Below are 15,324 nucleotides of genomic sequence, written 5' to 3'. Positions count from 1 at the left end.
CTGATGCTCAGAACTTGATAAGGTCTGCATTGTTGTTGCTCAAGAGATTTTGGTTGTATAAACTCCGACACTCAGTATATGTGCTGATGGAAGATGAAGGTCCAAGCTAACTTTGAGAGAATAAAAATATGCAGGTGGGAGAAACAAGGAAACTTGTCTCCTTTGACAAATGTACGGTTCTTGGTTAACTTCTCATTAGCAGTCTGCTCACATCTCATTCCCATTAAGAGTATTCCGTTTTCTTTGTCTAAAGTGTTGAGTGGTTATGAATAGTAAGGATAGACTATCTGTAATTATTTTTTAATTATTAATGGTTTTGTTAGATCCTTTCACTTTTACATTACATTTCTGTTAATGTAAGTTAAATCAAAATGTACTTCAGTTTCCAAGCTGTTCCCCAATGTATTTTTCATTCTTTCATAACATTACTTCAGATTTCTATGAGGTGTCTGTGAAAGAGCTTGCCTTTCAGGAGTCACCCTCACCATGCTGATAGATTCAGGTACTGTTCAGTTTTACAAATTCACTGGCCATAGCATTGATTGCCAGCAAATTTTAAATTCACCATGGTAGACAGTGCCAGAGACTTGATAGGTGCAAAAGTCATTTGATCTTAGCCAGCATCTTTAAACCCAATACAGGAGCATCTACTTTATTTCGTGCCTCCAGATGAGAAGTCTTTTAGTGCTTTATAGATACGAAGATTCTCTGTCAGTTAGGAGCTAAAGGAGAGGAGAAAATGAGTGAGTTTGGAAGGAACAGATGTCAGAGGAAGAAACAAGTATCCAGGGTTTGTGGTCCAGCTAAGTACCTTGAAGAGTAGTTCAGTCAGAACAAATACTTAGTACTTAGTCATTAGGAATATAATGACACTCAAGGAAAAAAGGAAAAAAAAAAAAAAAAAAAAAAAAAAAAGAACTTCCCTGGAGAATAGAAAAAAATCACCTTTTAATCAATTTTTCCATCACCAGCAAAATGATACTTTTTGAGGCACACTATTCCCTCAGAGAAATAGTTCTGGTTTGGATTTACTAAGAGGCCTGGTTTCAGATGGAGAATGAAACAACTCACACAAACTCAAATAATAGCCCTAGTGAGCAAAAAGACAAAGAAGAGAGAATGGGTGAAATTTAAAACAAATTTGAAGTATACATAGCCCCGGGAATTCTGGTACCCTTACAGTTGGTGGTGTTTGGAAAAAACAAAACAAACAAACAAACAAACAAAAAGGTTACTAAATCAGCTCTGAGGAGTGGCAGGAGGTGGGAGCCCCTCGAAGGGCAGAATTCCTGGCATGAGGTGGAGGGCAGTGAACCTCAGGGAACCCGACTTCGAGCAGCCAGATCTTAGCCAAAAGTGGATAGTTAACATACACTGCACCGAACACAAAAGCTACTAAAAATGACTGGATAAATTATGCAGAGGGATTTCTGGATTTCTTTCAAGTAATTAAGTTTCGATTTCTTGCATTTATTTTAGTTCCAGGAAGCGCAAGGCGCCATGGATTGCAAAAGTCTTCATTGATTGTTCCAATGCTTTAAGTTTGATTTCGTGACTGGACTTAACTTTGAAAAGAGGTAAACACGCGGACCAAGGAAGCTCACTGCGACGAAAAATAACAGTTCTTTGGGACAAGCAGACACGGGGTGCCTGCTTCTGCACAGAACGCAGAGGTCCGCCCCCTCCCCCAAATGGTGCGCTGGAAGAAGAGGGGAGAAAGAGAAACGTGTGCGTGTCTGAATGGGTGTGCGTTAGTGTCAGCACGTGTGTGTCTGCGTGCCTGCATGGGTGAGCGCGCGCGCGCGCACGTATATGTGTGTGTGTGTGTGTGTGTCTGCATAAATGTGTGAATTTGAGCCCCTGTGCTCTGGAAGAGTGCAGAGTTAGGTGCCGAGGAGTTGAATCCTTCCCCGGGGCAGATTGTAGTTTCCTGGAACCTACTGTGTTTGCTTCAAAGGTTAGTCGATGCCAGTGGGTCCAATCAGCTGTCCCTGCATGTGAGTTCCTGGCCACAATCAGCCTTAGCAAACCCACCAGACGGAATTGAGAGGGCGTCTAGGAACCTCTAAGGCATCCGGCCAGCCTGGGCTGGCTGCGTCCTGCGTCCTCCTCCTCCCAGTCTACTTTCCTTGAAACTGAGCTCTGCTTTCTTTCCTCCACCGGGAAAAGGGGAACCTTTGCTTTCTCTTCTACCTTGTCTCCCTTCATTCTCCTGTCTTCTGCCGGGCTGTTTTCCTCTGTTCAGCATTACCTAGAGAGAGCCACACGTGGCTTGCTCTGCCACTACAGGCCCCTAGTCTAGGCCAAGTCTCTCCCAACCTCCAGAGTATGCTCTCTGGAGTGCCGATAGCTTTTGCTTTTGTCCCCTCTTCCTCCCTGAAACCTACTTGGCTTTGATGGGAGGGAAAGAGGTTGTGAGTCTTTATTTCGTTCTAGAAGGGCCTGGAAACTACTGGATGCAGAGATTTCTGGTGACACTCGCTGACTATTTGCATTGGAAGGTTAGGAGAGAGAGCCGGAAAGGCACTGAAAGGAGGCGGTTACCCTTCGGCATAGGGGGTGCCTGGCATCTTTGGGCGAGAGAGCGACTCCTTTAACGTAGGAGAGGGGGACTTGGGGCTCACGAGGAGCCAGTAACAGGGTAGTAGTGAACATACTCAGAAGAGAAAAGATATTTGAACAAAACGCAGCCATCACTCCTCAAACATAAATCCCTATCTCAATACTGAAGCCCCAAAGCGCCCTCCTTCACCTGAACTTTGCTCTGTAGCGACATCCCTGGGGGCTTCCAGAAGTTTGTTTCAGGGATAATTCCCTCTTGTGTCTTCTTTTTTCTGCCTGTAACAGTAGAAGTCAGGGAAGAGTTTAATCTACGCGCCCCCCACCCCCACCCCAAACTCTTCTGCCTCAAGCCAGGAGTCCAGAGAGAGCTCAGGGCGTTCATCTTCTATTCAGAATCTGAAGCAGATTGGCTGATTTTGAAATCCGTACAAAAACAGATGGGGGAAATCCCTCCTTTCCGAAACTCTTTCTTCCACAAACCACTTTCTCCCTGAGATCGAAATGGTGAGCGAATAGGGCCAGATCTGTCTTTTCAGAAATCTTCCTTGTAGTCCAATTCAATTCTGTTTGAAATACAAAGAAATCACACTGCCCTTAATAGATTAAAATTTAATAAAAGACATTAGGTCCGGTAAAATATGAATGCACTACTTAAAATTTTAATAGTAAATTAGGACCCAGATACAAGGAGGAGACAGTGATTTCTCCCCTTGGGATCGCTTCAGGCGCAGGCTGATTTTCTAGTGGGGGGCGCCTACTGCAGGGACCCTTTGTCCAGAAGCCTGAGGGGAATCTCCAGCTACTCCTCCTCACCCAGGGGTGGGGGATGGTGAGGGGGGCTGTTCACATCTGTCTGCATCTGCCAGAGGACTGGACAGAAGCTATTGTCAAACAAAGAGGCTTGGCGAGAAGAAAGGAGCGCCTCCTGTAGGCACACAGTTGATCCATTTTCCATCTTGCTGCTTAAAAAATCAAATGTTTATTTTCCTTTTACTAGGTAGGTCTGTAGGTGTGCAGATGCACAAGTGTGAATAGGGGCTTGGGCATAGGTATGTTGAGGTCGTAGGAAGCAGATTTCAAATTTTGGGTCATTTGCCTCCACCCCTTGGGTTTATTGCCAACTTTCCAATTGTTTAGATAGCTCCTGCTAACGGCGGGGCTGGAGTCTTTTTTCCTCCCATAGAGGCTTCCACACTCGCTGGAGCACTTTGCAGCAATGCCTCTGGGCAAAACCGAAATGGGTTTTATTGATATCACCGCAACGACGTTGGTATTCTGGACACTCCTGAAAGGAGAGACTGCAAGATTGCAAGTCTTGGTTGATGAAGGAACAATTGCTTTTTCCCTCTAATGCAACACAATCACTGTTCATTTTTCACTTTGAGTGGGAAATGGAGAAGTCTAACTCTATGACTTGACTTTTAAAAAATGTATGTGTTTTCTAGGAGGAAGGAAATCCAGGTAAATAAACTCTTGAATTGCTCTACGACCACATATTAATTTACTTCAACTTGATAATTTGAAAACACAGCCTTCCTTTTTTTCTTGTCCGGAATTAGGGATATCACTGAGAAATATCAGAGAGATAAAAATGTTATGTTAAACATTTTTTAAAATGATATATGAATTTCAGTTACCAGGAAAATATTCTCATGGGAGTTTTCTTGCTTAAAGTAGTTTTGGTCAATAAATTCCGTATCAAACAAAGTTTGTCCAGTCATGTCAACAGTGTCCCTCTCTATTTCATGAATTTATTATGGTACCTTATTTACCATATGAAGTGGTGACAAGTGTTTAGCATTTTGGAGATCAGTTGTCAGTTACTATTAAAATCAAGATTAATTCATATTAACGATATGCATTTCTCAATACTCCCAGGTGACAACATACATTAAAACAACTATTGCAAGTAATTAAGCTCAATGAAGGGGGAGGGGACAGAGAGAGGTTCAAAATACCCCAAATATTTGATTTTCAATTCAAGTTCAGCAGACTGTTGCCACAATAATGCTTGGGAAACTCCTCAGGGTTGCTTTTTACTTTACATCTAATTAGGTACCTAATGAAAGAGAAGAATTTTTTCCCCATGTGGTTTTTCTCCTTGATTTTTTTGTGCCTTTTTTAAAACACATAAACACACTATTTAGGAGTGGCCATACCCAAAAGTTTCTCATGTGATTCACTTGCTGTAATAATCTGGGGAAATTGGAAAGAAGAGGACGTTTGTCTTCCGGTTATTTTCTATCTTCACTCTCACTTTGGCCCTTTGGCCTTTATCGAGTATCCATAGAAAACACACCCAAAATATTTTTATGGATTTTTTATTAGGCTTTAAAGATGCTCAACAGTTAATACTAATTAGACCATCCAAAGCCTTTTGAAGATTAAGCAAATTGGACAACTCTTGTTAATTAGAACATAATTTGAAGTTTGAAATTATATCACTGATGAAGTAGTCTAATTAGTATGACGATATGTTAATGGACCAGTGAGACATAGTGCCGGTAGAGTTGGCATGAACCTCTTCACGGCTTGCAGGAAATCCTCCCTCCTATACCGACATTAATAAAAGATTTCTATAGACTTCAGCCTTTCCACGATGACATACAATTTATAGTACACACAATGCATTATCTCATAGCACTGCTCAATTTTTTCACTATTATGAAAACTAATAAATTCGTCAAGCTGAATTAAGCATACAAATCAGATGAGGCATAGCAGATTACACAGTGAAGCGCGGTGTCTCCCGAGCCTAAATGAAATTTCAATCTAATAATTCCTTCCTGGCCCAGTCATAATTTGTTTAGAGATGTTGTTCTACTTCTTTCAAAGCGCTATTCGCACTATAATTAAATGATACTCAAGCTTTTAACTTTGATTTATTTCATTTCTTGAAGCTTGAGACAGTGAGAGCTGTACAATGTCATTTTTTTTGTTTCCTTGAAAATTACTCTGGCTGTTGTTGAGGCAGAAATTAAACACCTAAGCACTTACTTGAACTGTCCGGCACAAGCCACATTCATTCACTTCAACACTCCCCTCTCCCTGCCCCATGTCCAGGTTTATCTGAGCTCACACCCGGGAACACTGCTGCTAGGAATCCCCTTCGGCTACTATTTATTATTTCCCCCCACACAGGGGAAGAGAAAGGCAAGCCCGGGAGGATCCAGGGAAAGCGGAAGGGAATTAAGGACCATGGACAGAGCCTGTCGCGCGCTTGTTGCTGCCGCCTTCCCCAGCACTCTGGCGACTCCTGAGGACAGTGGTCCCATCTTGAACCCCCTATTCTGCCCGGTTGAGGTCAGGGGTGGAGAGGCGGTCCCCTACTCTCCACCGCCGCTTCCGGGAGCTGACCACCCGAGGGTTCCCCTTTTCCACTCTCCTTCCCACTCTGTTTTTGTCCCAGCGCTCGCCAGCGCCTCTCAGGCCTGCCGCCTGCTCTCGCACCTGCTCGCCTTCCCCAGGCGCCCAGTGCCTGCACCTGCTCCCGGTCAACCCCGGTCCGGATTGGGCCACCCGCGGGTTCCTGCGTCGGGGTCGTGGGGCCTTCTCACCCTCGCCTGCACCCTGCTCCTTCCGCTCTCTAGGGAGGTGACAGAAGCCCCCAACACCGCGGGAAGTAGAGAGAAAATGGGATCCAGAAGGAGAGGGAGGAAGCTGTGTGTGTGTGTGTGTGTGTGTGTGTGTGTGTGTGTGTGTGTGTGTGTGTCAGAGAGAGAGAGGTTATCTCCTTTTGCAACTGAAACTAAGAGTGTGTGTCCATCTCTAGGAAAAGTGGTCTGCAATGGGACTGGGACAGAAGTAGGAGTGAAGTGTCAGCTAAAAATAGGCTCCGCACGGAGAGGCTGTGGAAATGAAGATAAGTGGGGCTTGTGCCAGCCCGAGGGTGTTTATGTGTGTGTGTGTGTGTGTGTTGTGGGGTGTATTCAGCAGCACATGCGCTGTGTAATTTCTGACCTTCCCTCTCCCTCTGTCAGTTGCCCCTTCTTCCTTTGATTGTGGCTAATGAAGAATAATAAATCCAGGGGCAGGGTTTGTCAGTGGATCCTTCCAAGACTCAACTCACACTGTACTGGATACAGGGAGGAGGAGGAGAAAAGGGGGGCAAGAGGAGCGTGTGTGTGTGCCTGTGTGTATGTGTGTGTCTGTGTGTTGTGTGGGGGGGAGACACGGGGAGGGGGAGGAGTCGCATGCGCACAGACGACCCGAGCCTGCTCCGCCGCTGTCCAATCCGCTGAGAGCTGCGAGAAATCGAGTGAGAGAAAGCCCTGCAGCCCCTGCGACCCCATGTCTCTTTGGCACCAGGCACCCGCCGGACCGTGGGGTGCTCGTAACAGAGCGCCGACCTCCGCTCGTATTGGGGCGGGAGCTCAGAGCGGCGCGCAGGACCAGGGTTGGCCGCAGAGTCTGTGTTCTCAGCGGTGGCCGGGAACCTGGGATCAGGGTCACCTGAGCTGACGGGGTGGGGGCGGGCCGAGTGGGGTTGGAAGCCTGGAACTTAGTGGTAAGCAGGAGGCGTGGGAGGAGGCAGCCAGGTAAGAGGCACTCCCAGTAGTCCAGGGAAAACCCTACCCAACGCTGGCTTGGGCCGCAACTTTATTTGGGAGTTTCTTTTTCCGGTGAGACAGAGACCCGGCAGAAGAAGCGGGAGGGGCTGGAGGCTGGTCCTTAGATAGGCACTGCCTGGCGACTGGAGCGCGGACCTGGCCACTTGGGTGGGGTTGAGTGGGGGCGCGATTGTGAGTAGCAGCCGCGGGACGCTGCAAAGGGCGGCGGCAACAGAGCGCCGGCGGGGGCAGAAAAGGGGCGGCGGAGGGCGCGGTGGGGGAGCGCGAGGCGAGTGCGGGGAGAGCAGAAAGGACTCAAGCCTGAGGGGAGTAGAGAGGGAGAAGGGGCAACGCGAGAAAACTAGCAGGAGCCGGCGTTTCCTGGCAAGGGAGGGTGGAGGCGCGCGGGAGAGAGGGAGGGCGGGGGGCGCGGGGGTAGGCGCGGGGAGAGAGGAGTATAACTCGCCGGCCGCGAGGAGCGGGGGCAGTTTCGGGCGCCGAGGTCTGCAGCCAGCGGCAAACGGAGTCAGGCATCGGTTCAGACTGACAGCAGAGGCGGCGAAGGAGTGCGTAGCGGAGACCAGGGGTGCGGAGCCCGGAGGCGGCGGCGGGTGAGCGCAACTTCGCACGGCCCTTCCCAGCTCCAATCCCGGCCCAGCACTTCTCGGAGGGTCCCGGCAGTCGGGGCCAGGGAGTGCCTCTACGGACGAGCGCCCCGGCGGGCGAGAAGATGATGATGATGTCCCTGAACAGCAAGCAGGCGTTTAGCATGCCGCACGGCGGCAGCCTGCACGTGGAGCCCAAGTACTCGGCACTGCACAGCACCTCGCCGGGCTCCACGGCTCCCACTGCGCCCTCGGCCAGCTCCCCTAGCAGCTCGAGCAACGCTGGTGGCGGTGGAGGCGGCGGCGGCGGCGGCGGAGGCCGGAGCAGCAGCTCCAGCAGCAGTGGCAGCAGCGGTAGCGGCGGCGGGGGCTCGGAGGCTATGCGAAGAGCCTGTCTTCCAACCCCACCGGTGCGTATTTCTGCATAATCACCGCTTAAAGGCACATTTTGACAGCCCCCTTTATCTGCTTGATGTTTTTTTCATGTCTGCACAGCAAATCACCCCACACCTCCAACCAATTTTCCCCCCTCTCTCTCTTAAGTATTCAGTGGGTCTTGCCTTTCATATTAATTTTTATGACCTGGGATGTTGCCTTTGCGCGTGTTGTGTTGTGTTGTGTTTCGTTGTGTCTACAGGCTCACTTTCCTCCTCCTCCTGCACTCTCGGCTTCTTTCGGTGGCTTCTCTCTTTTTCTCTTCACCTCCTGGTTTCAGGATTATTATTATTATTGTTATTATTATTATTAATTATTTTAACGATCTGGGAATGTTGTAGGCGCGGCGGCGGTGTCGAGCCCTGGGCCTGGGCTTCCGGAGAGAGCGCGTACAATTCCCTGCTGAGCGTAATGTGTGCCTTCTACTTGCAATTGCAGAGCAATATATTCGGTGGGCTGGATGAGAGTCTGCTGGCCCGCGCCGAGGCTCTGGCAGCCGTGGACATCGTTTCCCAGAGCAAGAGCCACCACCACCATCCGCCCCACCACAGCCCTTTCAAACCGGACGCCACCTACCACACTATGAACACCATCCCGTGCACGTCGGCCGCCTCTTCTTCGTCGGTGCCCATCTCGCACCCTTCCGCGCTGGCAGGCACGCACCACCACCACCACCATCACCACCACCACCACCACCAACCGCACCAGGCGCTGGAGGGCGAGCTGCTGGAGCACCTGAGTCCCGGGCTGGCCCTGGGCGCTATGGCGGGCCCGGACGGCGCTGTGGTGTCCACGCCGGCTCACGCGCCGCACATGGCCACCATGAACCCCATGCACCAAGCAGCGCTCAGCATGGCCCACGCGCACGGGCTGCCGTCGCACATGGGCTGCATGAGCGACGTGGACGCCGACCCGCGGGACCTGGAGGCATTCGCCGAGCGCTTCAAGCAGCGACGCATCAAGCTGGGGGTGACCCAGGCAGATGTGGGCTCCGCGCTGGCCAACCTCAAGATCCCCGGCGTGGGCTCGCTTAGCCAGAGCACCATCTGCAGGTTCGAGTCCCTCACACTGTCGCACAATAACATGATCGCGCTCAAACCCATCCTGCAGGCATGGCTCGAGGAGGCCGAGAAGTCCCACCGCGAGAAGCTCACCAAGCCTGAGCTCTTCAATGGCGCGGAGAAGAAGCGCAAGCGCACGTCCATCGCTGCGCCAGAGAAGCGCTCGCTCGAAGCCTACTTTGCCATTCAGCCTCGGCCCTCCTCTGAAAAGATCGCCGCCATCGCGGAGAAGCTGGACCTGAAGAAAAACGTGGTGCGCGTCTGGTTCTGCAACCAGAGGCAGAAACAGAAAAGAATGAAATATTCCGCCGGCATTTAGAAGACTCTTGGCCTCTCCAGAGACGCCCGTCTCTTCGTCCCCCATTTTCTCACCTTCTCTCTCCTGCCTCTTTTCACTTTTGGCGACCAGAAACAATTCCAGTAAATGTGAATCTCGACAAATAGAGGACTGAAGAGGAAGCGAACAAGCGAACAACTGAGCCCAAGCCGGTGAGAATGTAAGACAGTTTCTCAAAGGAAAGAATAACAAAAGATGGCATTTGTCTGTTGTAGCAAAGTTGTCCCTTTGAACCCCACCTCGGATCCTTCAGAGGAAATGTGGAGATGGCTGTTTGCAGGAAGGCAGACGAGACAGCCTTTAAAAAGTCCACAAGAATGATCAAGTAAGATTTGTTTTTATTCTTACAGACATCACCCCTGTTCAAGTTGAAAAGTACACTTTGCAACTATTTTTCAGAAATAGAAATTGATTCAGTACTAAAACTTTAAACTAGAGTTGATGCTTAATGTGATAGAGACATCTCTAAAGTATTTTGAATTTTAAAAAAAGATGGCAGATTTTCTGCATTTACACTGTATATTATATATATATTTTTATTGTGGTTCTTACCCCTTTTTCCTTCTCTGAAGTGTTAATGCTTAAGAAAAGAGTTGCGCCTGCTGTGTCCACTGATCTTGAAAGCTATTATTGGTTATTGCAGAACAACCCTCTCTGTAAATTATTAATTTATCTCTCTAGCAACTTAATTTTGTGCACATTCTAATTAATTAAACTTCTTTCGTCTAAAAAAAGTGGGGGAAATGTATAGCTAGTAACATTCAAAAAATTTTGTTTGATGAGTTTACCGAATTTTTACAGCTTTCCTCCTATACTGTGTTCCTTTTGACCCATTTGTATATTCTCACTTGAATGAAGATTGTTTTTTTCTTTGTTTTTACTGGTAGTGTTCTGATTTGTGAGTAGACACTCAGTAATGGATGTCTTAATCGTGTAGACCTGATTCACTGTCTGAAGTATTGTTTACTTCGTTACATATTTAATGGGGATTCCCACATTGTCCCCATGACACATGAGCGCTCTCACTTACCCTTACACACACACACACACACACACTCACACACACCTCTAACAGAAGGGAAGAAGCAGTTGGAAGCATGACTGATGCACCATTTTCTAGCTTTAGGTGCATTTGCCACTTGGTGTTTGCCCTTCGCATTTTAAGATTTCACCAAGGTATTTCAGTCTTCCAGTTTTCAATTGCTTTGTTGGCTACATGTTAACATTTATAGGAATCCTTCAGTTTTTCCTTTTGGAGGTTTGTTTGTAGAAAAACTAATTTGAACTATAAGAAAGACAGTGCACTGCTTGTAAATTCACATTGTTTGGAAAAATTCTTTTGGAACAAAAAATTAGGTACGTGATAACTGGTACCTTATCTACTGTAAATATTTCATTAAAAATGATGCACACATAGATATATTCTTACAAATTTTGCTGTATTGCTGTTCCATTTGAGGTTCTCCAAAGTCTTGAGTTCTGTATATGGCCTGGTTTCTTGTTTTTATTAATAGATGGTTTATTTACTATGGTAATGTATTAATTTATTTTTGGTGTTGTTTGATTGTCTTTCATTGAAGAGATAATTTTAATGTTTTATTGGGAACGTATGCTGCTTTTTCATTAAAATATGTTATTAAAATTAAATGGCTTTTAAAATGTGATGTTATTTTAATCATTTATGTGGGAAGTGTTTTGGTGGGAGACTTTTTAAAAGGAGGAAGCACATTTTGATGATTTATTAGGGAGTGGTTGTTATGAAAGTATAGCTTGGACTTAGTAGGGGCTGTTTCTCTGGTAAAGTATTAAAGAACAAGGTTTATAACAGCTTTTTAATAGTGAGAGCTCATCTCACAGGATACTTCACTTTCCTGCCCAGAAGAAATTACGATATTTGGCTCCAAATATCTCCCTTGGAGTTCTTCCTTCAGACTTGCAATAATTCTGCAAAAAGAATCTTTATAAGCAGAGATATTGGATGGAAACAATTTCATGCATTCCCTCCCATCTCTCAGGAGTAAAAGTAAGAAAGGAACTCAGCTTACTTTTTAGCAGCTCTAGGAGACTGGGTGTGGCAAGAGCCAAGGCCTGGTCGGAGGAGTACAGCACCCTGGTTGAGGCCCAGAAATGAAACCACTATAGCCTTCAGTTTGGTCACCACCACGGGAAAGCAACAAACCCAGACAGAGCAGGAAGCACCTGAGTTGCTGGCTTAGGAAGTAAAGTCTCTCTCTCTCTCTCTTCCCTCATTTCCCATGACCTTTAAGGAAACTCACATGGCAGAGTAGGGCTGAGGAAGAAATGCTATGTAGTTAGAAGTAGCAAATTTTTGCCCTCTTCTGTGATTCACCCTGACACCAGAGTTGGTGGGAAGTCTGTCTGACTGGTTTGGCACTGACACAAGAAAATTCATCATGCTTGATGCAGTCATTTCTTCTTCTGATCCTAGCTTAAACACATCTCTCCACTATTTTAATAATATTAAGACTCCCTACAACAGTTGGACAACATACTTAATATCAGGTTTTCAAAGATTTTTTTCCCTCAGTAAGTGTCTGGTTTAGATATTTGTGTTATTAATATCTCATACTATTAATTAATATAAGAATATCACGCTAATCTATAGCTCAAATGAGAGGAAGAACTAGATCATTCTCCGGGAGTAATTCTATTAACCTGAGCTGTGACTCCTCTGATATGGAACTATCTTGAAATGTTTCTTATTTTGGAGACAAGATTAGGAAATACCCTATGAGTCAATGAAAGTTGTTACAGTGACTCAAGTTGGGATTAAATATTGTTGGAAATATCATAATTTCTGGATGTAACAAAAAGCGTTGTGAAAGTTAGATAGAGAATGGGTGGAAGAACCTCTTTTTATCACTGAAATAAGAAAGACACCTGAAGAAACAAAATCTGAGTGTCCATTAGAAATAATGAGATATTGCATAGGTGCCTAAGAAAACATTAAAACTTGTAGGAATTTAAAAGAAAAAATTGTGAGTTCAAGTATAGTAATACTGATGGTTTAATTCTATTTCTGTCTTGAAGGCTGAAAGTTTCTTCTTCTGTTTCCCTTTGTATTCTTAGATTCGGTTTTCCTGAAAGTCTTTTCAAACAGTCAGCATATGCTGAGTTAAACTCAGCTCGGTACAACGCTGAGTACTAATTTCAGTACCATGGATAGTAACTATAGCACTCAGCTCTACTCCAACTCACCTTTGACCAAAAAGTTTTTAGCTAGCTAGACAACCTTCTGCTTTCTTTCTTTCTCCAGAGTGGAGAAAATGAATAAAATGACTTGAATGTGCAACAGATTCAGCTTGCCTATCTAGGATAAAAATGATATTCAATAAATAACACCGTTCCCTTCTCATATGTGGATTTTTAGTGAAAGCGAGTTAACTGGCAGGAAATAAGACAGATGTGCTAGTGTCTTATTTCTACAAATATAGCATCTATAAATGAAGACGAAAACACTGTAAAAGTAGTAGAAATTGAGAAACATATTGGACAGAAATAAAAAGGAGTTTTAAAAGTGCTTTTGAAGTATATGACAGCTTGCATATGTGCATACATGCCTAAGATTTTTGTGAGAAAAGTGACATAACAACAACTATCCATATATACTTCCATAGTTGAGAGTAAAGGCCTATGTTTTCTCCTGATTCACCAGGTGTTCTTTGTCTCTCGTGTTCCTGGACTTTCAAAAGTACATCGCATTTTGTTAATCTTCTCTGTGTTAGGGTAAGAGAAAACTTTCTTGTCTGCAAAATGGAAATATTTTCATTCTTAGAGCATGCTTAAATATGTGTTGTATGGGAAAAGCTGAAAAGAAATACATTCTGAAAGTTTTTACTAAAGAGAGTCGCAGAGATACAGAGACAATACCAAACCAAAGAGATTTGGAGAGAAGAGGTTGGTCTTAAAGAAAAAATTAAAGCTAAGAATAGGCTGAACCATGTATAAATTGTTGAGAAATATCCATTTGGTGTTGACTTTCAAAATACTCAAATGGATAAGTAGTAGAATGTGTCTGAAAATTCTTGTCATATCAATCAAATCTGCTGGCATTTATGACTTATTTCCTAATTTTCCCCAAGGTCCACAATTGCTATTTTGTTGGAAAGAGATATATTATGAATTGACTTAGTAGCACATCTAGACATCTTGAATATTATGTTTCAGTATTATGTAGTTTATTTTTTAGACTTCCCTAAAAGCAAATGATCCAATCTTTTTGTTCAATGTGGTCATCTAAATCCAAACTGAAATGGAACAGAAATGATCATGTAAGCCCTGGTTGATATCTAAGCACCCTTCATAGCAAAACATTATAACTCCATCCAGAAAGAAGTAAGTTTCTTTCAGATATCTGACATTACATCAGTTGATCGACTTTTTATCAGATTATGTTTCATTGACACATAGCTTGGGGAAAAATAATGTAAGTATGAAAAAGCAAATGAAGTAGTTAGGATTTACATACAATGTAATACTCTTCTGTTTTCCATAAAGTTGATTTTTAAAAATAAGTGATAGTACATAACACCTTTCAATATCAAGGAGAGATCCTGTTACTTCTCTTTGTGAAGAGAACTGAAACTTTTTCAAGATAATTGAAATTTGAGGGATAAAAATGTTTTATCTCAAACTTCAAATAAATCAATTTATTTTGACCTATCTATTCGAGAAGCTCTTGAGAGACAGTGAAAAATGCACAGAAAAATTTTCTTGATTTTAAAAATAATATTATTCAGAGAATGAAGCTCAAATTTTTCGAGGTAGGCAATGAGAGTAAGTTTAGAAATTTGTTTTTGGAATTGTTTTGCAAAAACCCTTTATATCTCTAGGTAAATGATTCATATTAGAACTCAAAACTTCACTTTACTTTTCAGTTGGTCTTGGAGGGGGTTGCTGCAACAGAAGGGAAAAAAAGTTGGATTGGTATCCTGTAGGACAAAAAGGAAGATAAAGGTTTTCGGATAGTTATGATGTTCCTGAAGTCCACATTTGTCAGGAGACAGACTGATGGCAATGAGAAAAAAAAATCACTAAATTTCCCCTGCCTTGCCCCTTTAAAGGAGTCATTTCCAGTACTGAAAGTCTATTATGAGTGAATTAATAAATTACACAGCAAATTATTAAATCCAGATAATTACAAGGAATAAGTAAGTAATCATTAGTTATCTCAGCTAATTACTGTGGGTCAGAGCCAGCCGGAATGTGAAATCCTCCGCGGGAATTGAAATTAACTTTGCACAGTGAGTCTCTCTGCTTGACATCCCCAGTCTGTAGGCACATGGCAGCTCCCCTGTGAGCCAGTCTTTCTATTTAACTTGGAGAGAATAGAAATAAAATTAAGTGGTGATGTGATAATGGGAAGCTGCTCAGAAAGCAAACTGTGGGTTTTATTCTGTACTTTCAACGCCTGGAGATGAAAAGCTTTATTTACACCGTTTCAAAAAAATTTAAAGCACCCTTGTTGAGATGGGCTCCCCGAACACACATGCACACATATCTACAGTCGACTGGTGTGACAGTCAGATTAGCAGCACATGAAGAAGGCTGAAGAAGAACAAACGTTTTGAGCCCTCTCTCTCTGTCTCTCTCCCTCCCTCCCTCTCCTTCTCTTCCTCCCTCTTCTCTCTTCCTCTCCCTCTCTCTCTCTCTCTCTCTCTCTCTCTCTCTCTCTCTCTGATGTGGGGAAGGGGGAAGGCAGCAGTCAGAAATAAAAAAAAAATATTGCTCTTTGCTTTCATTCCACACAGTGG

At 44.6% G+C, this 15,324-nt stretch overlaps 1 protein-coding gene across 2 annotated transcripts; it reads left to right on the top strand.

Moving 5' to 3' along the window:
* The first annotated feature begins 7,598 nt into the window (after positions 1-7,598).
* On the top strand, positions 7,599-11,209 carry POU4F2 (POU class 4 homeobox 2). 2 transcript variants are annotated; one of them, XM_050790032.1, is made up of 3 exons: positions 7,849-7,935; positions 8,086-8,123; positions 8,581-9,532. In XM_050790032.1, the coding sequence occupies exons 1-3, from the start codon at positions 7,849-7,851 to the stop codon at positions 9,530-9,532; spliced, it is 1,077 nt and encodes a 358-aa protein (XP_050645989.1). The 2 variants fall into 2 exon arrangements, with proteins under 2 accessions (XP_050645988.1, XP_050645989.1); XM_050790031.1 differs by having other exon boundaries at positions 7,599-8,127; positions 8,591-11,209.
* The last annotated feature ends 4,115 nt before the right edge of the window (positions 11,210-15,324 follow it).

The sequence above is a fragment of the Macaca thibetana genome, chromosome 5 (genome assembly GCF_024542745.1).
Source record: "Macaca thibetana thibetana isolate TM-01 chromosome 5, ASM2454274v1, whole genome shotgun sequence".
NCBI lineage: Eukaryota > Metazoa > Chordata > Mammalia > Primates > Cercopithecidae > Macaca > Macaca thibetana.
This window is presented reverse-complemented; position numbering and strand designations above follow the sequence as displayed.

What these genes read in the sequence shown, in the direction of transcription:
- POU4F2 (XM_050790031.1), top strand. Translation starts at nt 7,843, where the DNA reads ATGATGATGATGTCCCTGAACAGCAAGCAGGCGTTTAGCATGCCGCAC. An exon ending in CCTGTCTTCCAACCCCACCG is followed by an intron (nt 8,128 to 8,590) that starts GTGCGTATTTCT and finishes TTGCAATTGCAG; the next exon opens with AGCAATATATTCGGTGGGCT.